The sequence below is a fragment of the Pongo abelii genome, chromosome 5 (genome assembly GCF_028885655.2).
Source record: "Pongo abelii isolate AG06213 chromosome 5, NHGRI_mPonAbe1-v2.0_pri, whole genome shotgun sequence".
Lineage (NCBI taxonomy): Eukaryota > Metazoa > Chordata > Mammalia > Primates > Hominidae > Pongo > Pongo abelii.
Genome location: NC_071990.2, coordinates 146,390,567 through 146,406,163, shown reverse-complemented (window position 1 = coordinate 146,406,163; position 15,597 = coordinate 146,390,567). Strand labels below are relative to the sequence as shown.

General features: G+C 36.9%; 1 protein-coding gene across 9 annotated transcripts in view; it reads right to left on the bottom strand.

Annotated features, from left to right (window-relative positions):
• The window catches only part of UTRN (utrophin), a 573,989-nt gene that overhangs the window by 15,251 nt on the left and 543,141 nt on the right, over positions 1-15,597 (bottom strand). For 8 of the 9 annotated variants that reach the window (XM_063724628.1, NM_001372253.1, XM_024247835.3 and 5 more), the window contains 5 exon segments: positions 10,374-10,412; positions 10,084-10,149; positions 8,904-8,969; positions 1,854-2,012; positions 1,251-1,491 (listed from right to left, as the gene is read on the bottom strand). In XM_063724628.1, the coding sequence (XP_063580698.1) occupies positions 1,251-1,491; positions 1,854-2,012; positions 8,904-8,969; positions 10,084-10,149; positions 10,374-10,412 (571 nt within the window). 9 annotated transcript variants of the gene reach the window in all.

Below are 15,597 nucleotides of genomic sequence, written 5' to 3'. Positions count from 1 at the left end.
AGAAAAGTGTATGGTCAAATTATAAAGCGTGATCTATGTGTAGGTAAGGCAGAAATGACACTGTTTTGAATTATTCTGATAAGTTAAAAAGACTGAGAGCAACTGTGAAAAGGTAGTTTTCTAAAATTTGAGAGAATCACTGGAGAGAAAGTTGTTCCTGCTTTGAGTCAATAAATTATTTCTGGAGAAAGGCACTCCTATTATACCACATAGGAGCTCCACACAGCACAGGCTAGAGAAAAAGACAAAAGATGACATGCATGTTGATGTCAGGGATTCTTCAAGAGAGAGGAGCTCTTGGCCCCTGTGCTGGGATTCTACGCTCTCTGCACCTGCTGCAAAAGTCTCTCCATCACTATTTCTGAGACATCACTCCTATTCCTAACTACTATGTGGCATCAAGCACTTAATTCCCTACAGCGTGCTGTGTCTTCACATATGAAAGTATCTTGCTGTGATATCTAACAAGATGGCAGGCACCAGAAAGGCAGAAACTGTATTGATGCTTCTTTTATATCCCAAAGAACAGCGTTTTTCAAAACTGAATGCAATAACCCACTGATGAGTTATAGAATCAATTTAGTAGGTCCTGACCAGCATTAAGAAAGAAAAATAGAAGGAAGAAAGGGAGGGAGGAAGAAAGGGAAAATAGAAAATAAGAGCTGGCATTTCTCTATAAAGGCAAGTATTATTTTGTGTTCTCCATACATGTATGTATTCATCATAATGTAAATTGTATTTCTTATCATCCAGAAAGCTTGCAAGCAACTCCCACAAAACATGGTCCAGCGTTAGGAAATAATAGTAGCAAATTAATAACCATCTTTAACTCAATTTCTTGAAAATAGAAAATAACGATTCTTGGAGTCAGCATTCTTGTCTCACTGGAAGAAAGCTTTAGAATGCCGATTTCAGGTCTCTTGCCGTTCCTTAATACAGATGCTTCCCATGTATAATTTAGGAAGATATATGTCACAGGATATTTTCTCTCAAACAATTCAGAGCTAAGGCGGACTTCATTGTTAAAGAAGACTGGGAAATTCCATTGTAAGCTGGGCAAACACATTTTTGTGTGCCAATGAGGATTTCTATGGTTACATGTAAAAGGAAATTTCTAAGCCAGTCTAAATTAACTACGGAAGTAAGAAATTGAAAGTGGACTTCTCTGCCTCTCCTGATACCTGGACCATCACACAGGGCAGTGGACAGGTGGTCTGGGGAGGTGTGACGCTGAATTCTACACACCCTACCTGCTCCAGCAGCTGTCGGAGGCGGTGGAGCTGAGACTCCAGCTGTTTATTGTGATCTTCTAAAATCTGCATCCTAGCCTCCAGCCGACCTTTGTGCTGCCTGAGGAGTTTTGCTTCTGCTATAAGTTCTGAATCCTCAGATGTGTGATGGGGAGATACAATCGACTCTGGCGGTGAACCGACAGGGAGCCCCCTTCGGAGGTGCTGGTCCTTCAGCTGCTCATACTCCACCTGTAGATTTCTAATACAGAAAGAGGGAGAAACAGAATTACTACCACGTGCATTATCTTCTCTCCAAAATTGTCTGTGAGGTTCAAATATAGCTCATGCTAGTTCCTCTTATATAAAAATGTGTATTAATAGTAGAATGAGCATGCATGAATAAAATTGTAGTTTTAAGCAAGTGTCCCAGTAGACATCATCAAGGAACCCCCAAATGCTGCTGTATTGCAGCCAGCATGCAAGTTTGTTAATATCCTCTAAAATTTTCACTCCACTGAGATTTCTTAGACAATAGTCTTGAAAAAGAGAATAAATGGGGGCTACAGTGAAATTCATACAAAAGAAAGGATGACATATTTCCTTCTCCCAGGCCTAGCACACCTTTGTTCTTCCTCCAGGTCAGCAATGATCCTCTCCAGTTCTCCACGTTCTTCCCTCTCTACTGACTTCAGGATCTGAGCTGGGCTCTGCGGCTGGCTCACCGGGGACTCTCCTCCGAGTGTTTGGCAATACTGCTGGATGAGGGCGTGCTCGTCTTCCCTAGCAAGACAAAGGAAACAGACCCAGAGGCTCACATCTGGATGGTGATGTTTTTGGACATAAAGGAAGTAGAAATAATGATGGACAGGATAGTGGCTGGGCCAAGTTTGTCTTAGAGCTCAGTGTCTCCATGACCTCCCTTTTAAAACTCTAGGAAGAAGTTCATCTAGCAGAGCATGGATATTATATGAGCCAACATTTCAGGCTTTTCTTTCATCTAACAGCTCTATCTCACAAACTTCAGAAGGGATATCTTACTCAGCAGAAAAAACAAAAATAAGGAACAACATTTAGTGTAAAAGATAATGTAGACAAAATCAATTACTCCATGCCTAAAGAGTTGATTAAAAGACTACTGAATTAAGAATCATCTGACTTCACTGTCTTTAGAATTTGGTTGAAAGTAACTTTGAAATGCTTTGTAACCCATATGACAAGGTTTATAATCCTTATGTTCTTTTATTTAAATAGCTCAGCACAAATTATAATTGTAGATATTTATAATGTCTCTACAGATATTTTCCTTTATATTATTAGCAGGTCATTTTTAGGGTTGATCACTCCGCATTAGAACAAGAAACTACATTTAATGCGTGCGGGTTCTCCCACTTATCTAACTACTTGTCTAATGAACTAGACATAGCAGTAACGTGGTTGAATTAGTAACTGACCTAAGTGAACGTCTAACAAAGTTGATATATTTATGGCAAGAAAATGCGTTCTAGCAGACTCGGAATTTCTTATCTTCTTTCAACAAGAGAGATCCAGTGAGATCTTATAAATGTGCAAATACCAATCTCCTGGCTAATGCTAGCAGGGCAGTCCATCAGCAGATGGCAGGGCAGTCCATCAGCAGATGGCATGTGGTCCGTTTTGATGGCTTTTGGTAAACAAGTCCTGGAATTGATGGCTTTACAGGATAGGGCAGCAGGAAAACCTCATGTCAGTTATGTAGCTATCAGAGTATGAAATGGAGCTATCTCATGACTGAAGCAGCTCCTTCCTGTGTAAGCGATGGGGGCTGCAAACGTCTCTTAGAGACTTCTTCTATTACTCTGGAGTCAGACAGCAACCTATTGCAGCCAGAAAGAACCTGGTGTGTGGTGCTGGCAGTCCTGGGCCTCTCTCAGCTTCACCAGAGCCTTGAGATGACCTGTGCCCTTGAGCTGATGAGTAACACTTGATGCTGGGGAAGACCTCTGGTACTTGTAATTCTGGTTTGAAAATTCATCTCGGTGTTACTGCAGTTTACTCTAACAAGGAAGGGACTGGAAATTGTATCAGAAAGTCGGTGAATTCCTAGAAAAGGTTTCTCCTAAGCATGGAGATCAGAGAGATAGATGAAGCAATTGAGAAAACTGAATGTTCTGGTATTATGCTGTCAAACAGACAGAGCAAAAGTTCAGATGTGCCACTTGTTGATTTATTTTGCTTTCTTCATCAATAAACCCCCTCTCTTTTTCTCTCCCTCTAGAAATATATAGATACAGATATGTACATGTGTGTATGTGAGTACATATATATTTAAATAAAGGTCATATGCTTTGGTTAAGACCACAACATAATTTGCTTTTATCAAATAAATTTTAAAAGAGGATGGGGTGGGACCCTTACAACACAGTTAGAAACTGGAAATAAGGAACACCAGTGGGTTAAGGATTGAAGTAAGCTGCGGCATCATCCTTTGATTCCCTTTCCTGAGAAAACGCAGCACCACTGGGAAACGAATGAAGGAACCTCTAGAAGAATCCCATGCTTGTTCCTGGGTTTAGAAGGACCAGAAGAAGAGAGTATGGGTACTGCACCACTGCAGAGAGCAGCATTTGAAAGCAATCCAAAAGCTCCTCAGTTTCCCATGTAGCTAAATCAAACAGACTGGCAGGGAGATATGGGTCTGTGTATGTGTATATTTTCCTCATAGGAAGTAAATGGCCAACACCCTAAACTTAGCTGTGTTATCCGGGGCAGAAGCAAGCTGTTTAAGACTAATGGCTCAACACCACTGGGACACCAATGAGCTGCAGTGAATTACATAATGCAAAGTCAGTGATGCCTGGAGGCACCTCACCAAGTTCATGTGAAGAGAGAGGTGATAAAAGATGACAAAAGAGCAGCTCTAACATATGGATAGGACAAATGGACAAAGTGTAAAGATATAGTAGATATAAAATAAAACAGCAGAATAAGAGTTCAGTAGAACATCTTGTAAATATTTCTCATTTCTCAGGATGAAAAAGATCTGAGTATAGAAACTATAAAGACAGAGTACCCAAAAATAATAATAGCAAAAAAAGCACATTCATATGTATCCCTGGAAAATGTCTGTATTTTAAAGATAAAGTATCACAAGCAATCTGCCAGAAATCAAAATAAAACAGTAAATCATGTTCAGAGGTGGAAAAACATTTAGCTTCCTATTTTCCATAATATTAGATGTCCAAAGACAATGGAGCAATATCTACGGTCCTAACCTACCCTTTCATATGACCAGGCAGGTCATTCACGTGTACAGGCAAAGCACTTTGTCCACATAGCAAATGAAAGAAAGAATGAGCAAGGATAATGCAAAATGGAACTAAAGTAGATGGTAATCTCAGGTGTTACGATAAAAAAAGAGGTAAACTTATTCTAATATTAGTTAAAAAAACAATTAGTTGGTTGGGCATGGTGGCTCACGCCTGTAATCCCAGCACTTTGGGAGGTCGAGGTGGGCAGATCACTTGAGGTCAGGAGTTCGAGACCAGCCTGACCAACATGGTGAAACCCCATCTCTACTAAAAATACAAAAATTAGTCAGGCTTGGTGGCAGGTGCCTATAATCCTAGCTACTCAGGAGGTTGAGGCCGGAGAATCACTTGAACCAGGGAGGCTGAGGTTGCAGTGAGCTGAGATTGTGCCACTGCACTCCAGCCTGGGCACAGAGCGAGACTCTGTCTCAAAAACAAAAACAAAACAAAACAAACAAAAAATTAGTTCTATGATACCTATCAATAACATACCTAAAAGAAAATAATAAACATGGAAAGAAAACACTTAAAATAAGAACTAATATAAGGACAACAAGAATTAAAAGAAAACTTGGATCTCCTAAGCTACCTGGCTGATCTTGTGGCCATGATTTGACCACAGATCCTGGCGTAGAGTTCCTCCAAGATCACAAGCCACCATTATGCCCTCAGAACATTTACTACAGCACCTGACCTCATGGATTAACTTCAGTGCTTAATATTAATACCAACTAAATTTTTGTTTTAAAGATTTGGAGACTGACTATCCATAGTGAAACCAGCCAAAATTAGATTTGAGATGTATTTTTGTTGTCAACAAACTTATAGATTCCCTTCTGTGGGGAAGCTGATAGAGTTTAACATATTATTATAATTATCATCCCCACTATCATTGCATTCTTTCATTATGGTATCTGGAAGAAAGTTAAGGCAGTTTTCACAAAAATAAGAATTTAACAATCATTTATATAAAACATACAATTTTAGTCTTCAGTGTTTTTCACAGATTATTAGGTCTAAATGTTGAATATAAAAATAGATACATTCTAGTTCTTAATTACATATAGTAAAAACCAAGAACAAACTCTTTAAATGCAGATAGAATATGAGGTACCAGATCAAGGACATTAAACATCAATCGTATGTCTTGTGCTAAAATAGAAAATGTTGCAAAAATAATAGGTTTGCACCAAGGAAATACCATTAGATGGAATATAATTATACTACAGTTAAGTCACACATAGTAAACACTATCTAGATTACAAAATTAGTACATATCAGATGACAAAAAACTGTGATTCATTCAATGAGCTTTTGAAAGTAGATGAGACATAAATAAAAATAATAATTTTCTTTCTTTTAAGGATTGTTCTGTTCTAGGTTTCAGATCTGCAAACTGCAATGCCTGTGTAAACCACAGCTAGCCTCCCCATTCTTTCTTTCCAGTGTCACCCAAGGGCAGATGGCAGATGGAGTGAGACATCCTGATAGCCATGGCCCAAGGAATTGTTGTCCTTGAGTTCCCGCTTCTGAGATTCCCCAGAACCATCATGAGTGCTATCCTGTCCTGAGATGTCATTGCTCAATTTTTCCTTCAAATATATGTAGTATTCATAACATCAATTTCCTTTTAAATTGTCCAGAGTCAATCGAACGTACTCATATATCTAATTGTAATAGATATATGGGTGATCATGGACATGTCATTTATCTTTCTGGATGTCAGGTTCCTTGTTTATAAAATAGGACTCATAATAATGCCCATCCTAGGGTTCATAGGAGATTATTTGTTTCCTTGCATCATCTAGCACCTTGAGGTCACCTGCATTCCCCATTTTCAAAGCCAACACGGCAGCATCTGCAGATCTCTCTCTGACCTCTGCCTCCATTGCTATTGTCTCCTTCTCTGACTCTGGCTCTCCTTCCTACCCTTTATGAGGACCCTTGGGATTACATTGGGGCCACCTGGATTATCCAGGATAATCTCTCTATTTCAAGGTCCTTAATTAAAAACCTGTGGCAAGGTCCCTTTTGCCATGTAAAGTAATATATTCACAGGCTTCAGGGATTAGGATGTGGACATCTTTGGGGGGCCATCATTCTGTTTACCACAAATGCCTTCATCATGTTCTTCTGGTAGGACTACTTATCTATTTCCTTTTTAGCCTATAAGATTCATGGAGACAGTATCTGCATCTATAGACCTATTGCAGTATTGGGTGCATGGCGGTCGTGAGTTGGTAAATGTTTAACAGGTTCTCCAAGAGAAAAAGACCTTGATTTGTGGCATTTGCAACTTCTGTGATTTAAATACTTTGATCATGGCCAATTTCAAGTTCATGACTTCACTGAATGTGGAACTGGGAAAAGATACACATTTGCACACCACCTGACAGAGATAATGAATCAGGAGTATTCAATCTTTTGGCTTCCATGGACCACACTGGAAGAATAAGAATTGTCCTGGGCCACACATTAAATACGCTAACACTAATGATAGCTGATGAGCTAAAAAAGCAAAAAAAAAAAAAACAAATCGCAAACAAATCTTATAATGTTTTCAGAAAGTTTACAAATTTGTGTTGGGCTGCATTCAAAGCTGTCCTGGGCCACATGTGGCTTGTGGGTTGCGGGATGGACAAGTTTATAATAAATAATCCCAAGGGCATAGATATTAGTGAAATGAAGTAAAATCATTAGGATGTGATGAGTTTTGAGAATTACTTTTGTTTTTGTTTTAATCTAATTTATTTAATTGTAACTGTATATACATGTACATAAATTATTTTTAAAAAGGCTCTGTTTAACAGCTTACAAACATCCTGAAAATGTAACAATCAGCTCTCACAATTGGCTCCAGCACACCATTACATGGTAGGTGTATATTAATAACAACTATCTGTTGGATGGGTGAATGAGTTAATATATCTAATGACAGTATATTAAAATGTATCTGACTGTTAATCTTCTGACTTTTTTTCTTTTCTTTTTAAAAAATGTTAATCTTTTCTGAAACAGTGCTAAATTTGAAAATAGTATTTATTCGTATTTGAAGATACAATATACTAAATTTGAGCATTACCTTTACTGTGTTCACAGGGCATGACAAACATTTTAAAGAAGTAAGATTTTGTTCTGAATTATTATCTTTTATTTCCTTTAACGCTTTGGCTATGGTCAGCCTTGAGGAAATTTGTTGATTTAGGAGAGATTCAAGATACTTAACTACTTTACATGAAATGCACACTAGTAGGTTAAATATGAAAAAAGCACTATGAATATACCTTTATTTTGATTTGGGAATTGTTTCACACTCATAGTACATGAATGATAATGTATAAATCTCTACTACATTATGGTCAAGTGTTCAGATGCAATCTTTGAAATTTGAAATTGAAAAACCTCCTGATAACTTTTATTTATAAGCATAATAATAAATAAAACAATTTTTAGAAAATATGGAAAGAGAACATTCTATATTTGAGCACTTAAAGTATTTTAACCTAGCACTCTCCATAGTTTTTTTTTTTAGTGAAAACACCCAACTACTATGTTTGACAACTTTTCTGTCTACTTTACAGCTTCCCATCAGATCCAAACCACAATAAAGCTTTGTAAGTCACATAAGCTTGACAATGTTAGTCTTTTAGATATTATTCAGAATTAAAAATGTGAATTCCAGGGCACAAAAAAAAGAATGAAAAGTTCCAAAAGTAAGATGACACACAATAGTGGGATAATCAGTGATAAAATATTTGCCGAGAAAGTTCCACAACCAAGTGGAACATACACATATGGGGAAATCAGAAATAAAATTATTGGCTAGAAAGCTTTTTAGTATGTAACATCTTTTTAGTATTCTAAAGTCAATGAGGCTTTTCTTAGTTGCTAATAAAATAAAACATTGGCAGAGGAGTTAACAGTTTTCAATGAAGGGTAGGAGTATATATCTAAGCATGTGTGGGTCAGAGTTGCTGAATGCAGATAATATGGAAAAAATGTTAGCTAGTGGAAGGAAGAGGATTTCACAGAAAGGGCACATATTCTGTCAAATTACCTTTGTTAAATTAATAAGAAATATAAGACAAATGGAATGAATATATACACCTGTTATTCTAAATAAAACAATCTGATTTTCCTGCAGTATATAAGTTGACAAATGTTAAGATTTTTTCATTAACTTATATGAAACAAAGTAAATACACATATTGAGTTTATACTATCATGGTTTGAAAGCATAAAATCTATGTAGAAATTTTTGGAATGACACTTAATAATTTTGATTGGGATCAAGATTCAGAGCCACATCAGTGAAGATTGTTTCTGACAGCCATAGTACAAGAACTAGACTTCCCAGGCAGCACTAATTTCATGATTTACTTACACACTTCCTGTGGTGGAGCTGCTATCAGTGAGAAAAGACCCATTAGTCCTTTCCATCTGGGCCAGTCTGCAAAATAAAAATAAGGAGATTAGACAACGTGGCCATATAGGACACGGTCAATTGGACGTACATCCTTAATCATTTTTAAATTGTCAAAATTCTGACAAAACGTAGAAAGATCCAAATCTCCTAACACGATTGTAAAACTAAAACGTTTCATGTTGAGCTACCTTTCTATCACCACTGCCTTAATGCCTGTAGGCCTTTATCTTATGCCATGTTGTAAAGTCTCCTAACTGACCTAATCTTCTAATTGAGCTCCCAGACCTAGGCTCTCCTTCACCCTCTAGTTGGTCTACATCGAAGTGAGGGTGACATTCTCAAACAAATAAAATGATGTTCCTCTCATAAAAACTCTCCATGACCTCCCTTTAACTCAGGACATGATCCAACTCTTCAGTGGCTGGGTTTTTCATTATCAGACCTCAACTTCTGTCTCTTCACTTTCTCATCTATTTCCCTTTCCCCTACCTGCAGTTCAGTAAACAAACCATGCTCTTTCCCAGCTCAATGCTTTTGAGTATATTATTCCATCAGTCAAAGACTTTCCCCTAGAAATTCTAGTTGGCCTAGACCCAGTTCAAATGTTACCATTTTTATGATGCTTGAATTAACCTTTCTAGGCAAAGCTAGTTACTAGAACCACAGACACCTAGTATATACCACTTTTCTGAAAGTTTGTGCACACCATCAAGACCAGCCTATATATTATATTATTTAGAGACTCTAAAATAAACCCCTACCCTAAAGCATTAGCATAAATTTAATTACATATTGTAATTCATATATGCACCATCTCCTGAGAATACCTGCAATCCCACTTTCATTCACTGAAACTTGGTTACACTATCTAAATCCTGCTTGTACAGTGTTTGGATTCTCATTAGCTGGAGAATCACATCCTGTTTAGGTTTGCTTTTCACAGAATATATAGCAGGTGTTTGGTAAAGTGCAAATTGCATCATGAAAATATGAGAGCCCAAATTCCAAATATAATGGAATCATAACTCCTGCAAAACTGCATTTCTTAAATCAAGGTATATTAATGATATTAGATTAATTAGAAATAGATACATTCTGGGTGGCAGTGCAGTGGAGGGCTCTGATCAAAGTTTCTTACCGTGTGGCATATTGTTCTATTCTTGAATGGGTGTCATCATGAAACAGTTGAGGAGATTGTGAGGGGCTTTAAAAGAAAAAAACAAAGCAATAATTTTATGCCCAAATATTGATAGATGTTACGATTAGAAATGTTAGGTTACTTAAGTAATGAATTTGCCATGCAAACAAACCACTAGGATTGTTACCCAGAACACAGAAGTATTATTTTAGACCAAGAGTTTAGTAAGACCCCCATGCTAGTACCACTGATCAGAACACCTCTCCTGCACGTGGGCTATGAATACTCACTCATAGTGTTCTGGCCACATACTGATGAGTGTGATAGGACTGCAAGAGGGGAGAGGGAGACAAAAGTCACAGAACAAACACTTTAGAGCAATTTAAGACAAAAGCAGTGGGGGTGTGGGGAGATTCTCAATTATTTTCCGCTCATATATATGGTTGCCCTGAGAGCCACCATGGGGAAATCAAAAGTAACAGAAGTCACAGTGTATTCTAGAGAAGTTGCTGTGTATTCAAGAGTCTGCAGGGGCCTTTTCACAGATATTACAGGATATTTCTTCGAGGATAGCAAACACATCTTTAAACAGTCATACTGGGGAAAAAACCAGAATGCTCAAAAATAACTCAAAATTATAGAATAATGTAAAGATAACATTCTATAATATACCAAGGGGGGATGCAATCATATTTTTGTTTTTCCTAGAGAAGAAACTTGGTTAGAAAGATGAAGTTAAAAATGAAACACTACATTATATGTTGATGGCAGAGGTGCAATAAAATTAGATTTTTCTGTTCTTCATCTAATTTTAAATGTAAACATTCAAACACAGATGCACCCAAAATACCTCAACCTCACAGACCCATTGAACAAACATGCAACCTAGATAACACCCCTAGATCCCACCAAAAATGTCACATCATAAATAACACGGAAGGCAACTTCCTGAGATCACGATACATTTTCTTCAGAAAAATGCTTTTTAGAAGTTTAAACTATGAATTGATACAAGAAAACTTGTTCTGCTTGACTCAGGGGCTTGTGTCTGGAGCCAGATCATTCAGTGTCACTCTTAAAGCTGGGGATGTCGCATACTGCCTAAGAATTCCCAAGTCTCCATGAAATACTTTTGAAAACAACTGATCCTAATTAAAAGCTAGTTCCAACCCTAGCTTTTTGAGGAGGAAGGAGAGTAAATGAATGCAGAACATTTAAAGTACAAAGAAAATTAGCTATTTAATTAAATAAAGTCTGCAAAAGCTAACAGTGTTTGAAACAAAATTATTCCAAAACTCCTTGATTCTCCTATTTCTATTATACACACCTACTTAGAAAAAGAAAGTAGGTATCTATAATGCCTACTTTTCTCTTCATCTCCTGTAGTGAAGTGCAGGTTGATGCCTACACAGCAAAGACTTTTGAACATTATCTTATTGGGATGAAAAACTAAGACTCTTCAGATCTATTTTCAGAACCAGGCATTTATTTATTTATTTATTTATTTATTTTTCTTTTATTATTATTATACTTTAAGTTTTAGGGTACATGTGCACAACGTGCAGGTTTGTTACATATGTATACATGTGCCATGTTGGTGTGCTGCACCCATTAACTCGTCATTTAGCATTAGGTATATCTCCTAACGCTATCCCTCCCCACTCCCCCCACCCCACAACAGTCCCCGGTGTGTGATGTTCCCCTTCCTGTGTCCCTGTGTTCTCACTGCAGAACCAGGAATTCATCCACACTTTTTGTCACAATATCTATACTGTCAGTAAACTTAATTTACATATGTGTAAAATAGATACAATAACAATAAAACAACATAGTATTAGTCAATACTATTTCCACATCACTGCTCTTCATTAACCCTGAAATATGTTAAATGTCAGGTGAATGATATGCTATATACTTTCTAAAAACAGTAACTGCTTAAGAGATTATTTCCAAAATTCAAGTGTAGCAAAACATATGCCATGAACTTCAAATAGAAGAAGAGTGTATTTTTTTTTGTCTTAATCAACCTTGGAAAAGCTCTGTCAAATTGCTTGACTGGTTCTTGCTAACTTAACCCAGTTAGCACAAAAGGGATCCATGACCTAAAATGAGAATGGCAAGGGTAGAGAGCTGAACTGAAGGGTTTCTCAAGTTTTGTTATATATTTGAAAAATTTCTAAAAAAAGAAATAGAGATAAAAAAGTCAAACCTTGGGCTTCATTGACTTCAGAAAATTTTGATTTGTAGAAAAAAAGATTAAATGATAAGCTTTTTCATTTAATTCTGAAAGGAGAAAATAAGAAACTGCATAGTTACAACCTATCATTAAAAAGGCTTGGAAATAAGACCAATGTGTGTGTTAGCCCAGGCTTCAGAATGCAGCCTATCCCTGCTCTCCAGCATGGGGGCTGAACAGGTGACTTTGTCAATCACACACTAATATTCCAGAAATCAGACTCTACTACAAATACTTAGATATTACATGAAATGTAACCCAGGCCAGGCTCGGTAGCTTGTGCCTGTAATCCTAGCAGTTTGGGAAGCTGAGGCAAGAGGATCACTTAGTATCATGTAAAATGTAACCCAGGCCAGGCTCGGTGGCTTATACCTATAATCTCAGCACTTTGGGAGGCTGAGGCAGGAGGATCACTTGAGCCCAGGTATCTGAGGCCAGCCTTGGTAACATAACGAGACCCCATCTCCACAAAAAATAAACGCATTACCTGTGCGTGGTGTCATGATGCCTATAGTTCCAGCTTCTCGGGAGGCTGAAAATTTCACCCAGAAGTTTAATTTACAAACTGATACAAGAAAACTTGTTCTGCTTGACTCACAGGCTTATGTCTGGAGCCAGATCATTCAGTGTCATTCTTAACGCTGGGGGGACACCCCCCTCAACTTCACATACTGCCTAGGAATTTCCAAAGAGGAACGCTTGAGCCTGGGAGGTCGAGGCTGCAATGAGACAGTGAGCTGTGATTGTGCCACTGCACTCCAGCCTGGGAAACAGAACTGGACCCCGTCTCAAAAAAAAAAAAATATATATATATATAATATTATATTAATATATATACACACATATATACATATTTGTATATATATAAAATATGTGTGTGTATATATATATATAAAATGGTTTTATATATAAAACCCAGACTTTGAAGAACTTAATGACCCTTTTAGTGCCTTAAATTGTCATTAGACTCTTCCTTGTTCTTTGTCTTCTGCCTTCTTCAATCCATTTGCTCCAGAGCAGGGTAAGTGGGATCCTTGCTGCTTTTACTCAAAGACCCTCAAAGGCTCCCCACTGCTCTCAGAATAAACTCCAAACACTTTGGCATGGCTTAGAAGGCCCTTCATTACATGGTTCCATCTTCTCTCTCCACTGCCATTTCTTGCCACTGCTGCTAGTTTTCCACCCCAGTTTCTGAAACTATCTTGCCTCCAAGCTTTTGAAAATGCTTCCTTGGACCAGAAACTCTCCCTCTCAACCTCCCACATCAAACACACAGCACTTAGCCCTATTAATCTTTCAGGTCTCAACTTGGCTGTCATACTTCCTTCTAGTCGGGTGTTAACTGCAACTGTAGTTAAACTTATATTGCATTTGTTTCTTGCTATAGCAAAGGCTCTTAAAAAAATCTTTAAACTCATTTACTCTCCTTTAACCAATACCAGGGAAAGGTGTCTATTTTACTTTTTTTAATCTTTAGGGAAACCAACCTATCTCTTTAGCCAATAATAATTCTCACAACTCTTGAATTACTTTTGCTACTATTTTAGCTTGTTCCTCAGATTCATTTTCAATGGAGTATTCTTTAATCAAACTCTACTCATTTATTGATTTATTTTCTGAAAAATTTTGCATAGTTATAAAATTCATCGAATAAACCTTAGCATGGATTTGTTTACTCCCTTTTAGTAATAACTCATTTTCCCCATAAATCCCCTCCTCCATGCATGCATGTGTAATTACTGGGCAGAGGATAAAATGTTACATTTTGCAAGGATGAAAAAGAAAGAAGCAAAAGAAAATTCTAATTAGCTTCATAAATAACTTCAACACATTTGCCACTTCGCTGGTTTTTCTCCAATGTTCTCCTCCCACAAATAGGAGAATAAACAAAATCAAACTTTTTTATTACCCACTCACATAAATTGTTACACCAGAAGATTAAGTGGCCCTGTACTAGAAAGGGCTCAGCCGAAAAGTGAACTATATCAAATCCCGAGAGCTTGGTCTAGGATTAAAAAAAGAAAACCTGCCCACTATATCTAGTAGTTCATAAATCTTTCCAAAAAGGATCTTGGAGCATCTGATGCAAGCTTACACTCCTTCCTTTTTTTCTCTTGTTTTCCTCTCACTAAAAATGCTCATAAATTCATTTTCAATTGAATGAATTGAGGCGAGGCATTTTCAGAATTACACCCCAAAATCACAGTACAAAATTATTTGGCATGCTTTTCTGTTAATTTTTACCTAATAGAGTCACTCAGAATAGGATGACTGACACCAATGATTATTTTGACATTGAAAGGGAAATTAAAAATGTTTTAAAGGAGTATAAAATATGCATCTATCTGCATGATTCCTGTAAAGGGTGTAGACATTTGTGATGCAGAACGCCAATGGTTTAGCAAAAGATTAAAAGGCACATCGCTTAGTTCAAACCTATCAAATTATCCCGTAAATTAAAGCACCAAGTAATAATTCTGTGCCTCAGAATTATCCATGTCAAAGGTTAATTGGATGGGATACAAAAAAAAAGTACAATTTTGTCTTTATCCTAAGGCATCAGCACAGTTAAACATATATTAGATACTAAGACAAATAAGAATCTATTATCACACAGCCTTTTGAAGGAAAGGACAAAAGCATACCCACAAATCAAAAAGAGGACCAAAAGTCTACTGTTCCTGAATGTATTCGAATAGCTCTCTTTCAATTGAAATTGCTTTATTAAAACTGTTTCTAAATTGTACTATGCAAAAGAATGTTTAGAAAGACATAGATCTTAATTGTACACAGTTTGATATCAAGTGGAAAGAATATATCTTAAGTGTACACAGTTTGATATCAAGCACAGTAATCATAAAGCTGAAATTTTTTCTTACATTCTGTACGTGTATGTGTTATACATGGACCTATCTGAATATGCATTTGCATTGTATTTCTTTCTGTATACACACACATGACATTACCTATAGAGGGAAAAAGGTATCTCCTATGCTTTGGCTGTGGTCTTTCTTCTATTTCTTAGCCATTCCACAAATAAAACAGACAAACTGGTACATAAGTTTAGCAAAGTTTGAGGTCTACAGGGATTTTTAAAAATCTATTTTGGTCTGCAGATCAAATACTGTATTCTTCTATTTTGACATGTTTGAGACATTGACTATCACAATGCACTAAGATATTACTACTCCCTGATTTTCTCTCATGTACAAAATAAAATGAACTATGAATTTGAAGGTTAAAGTTTCATTTCACAAAAATTGCACTTGACATTTTTT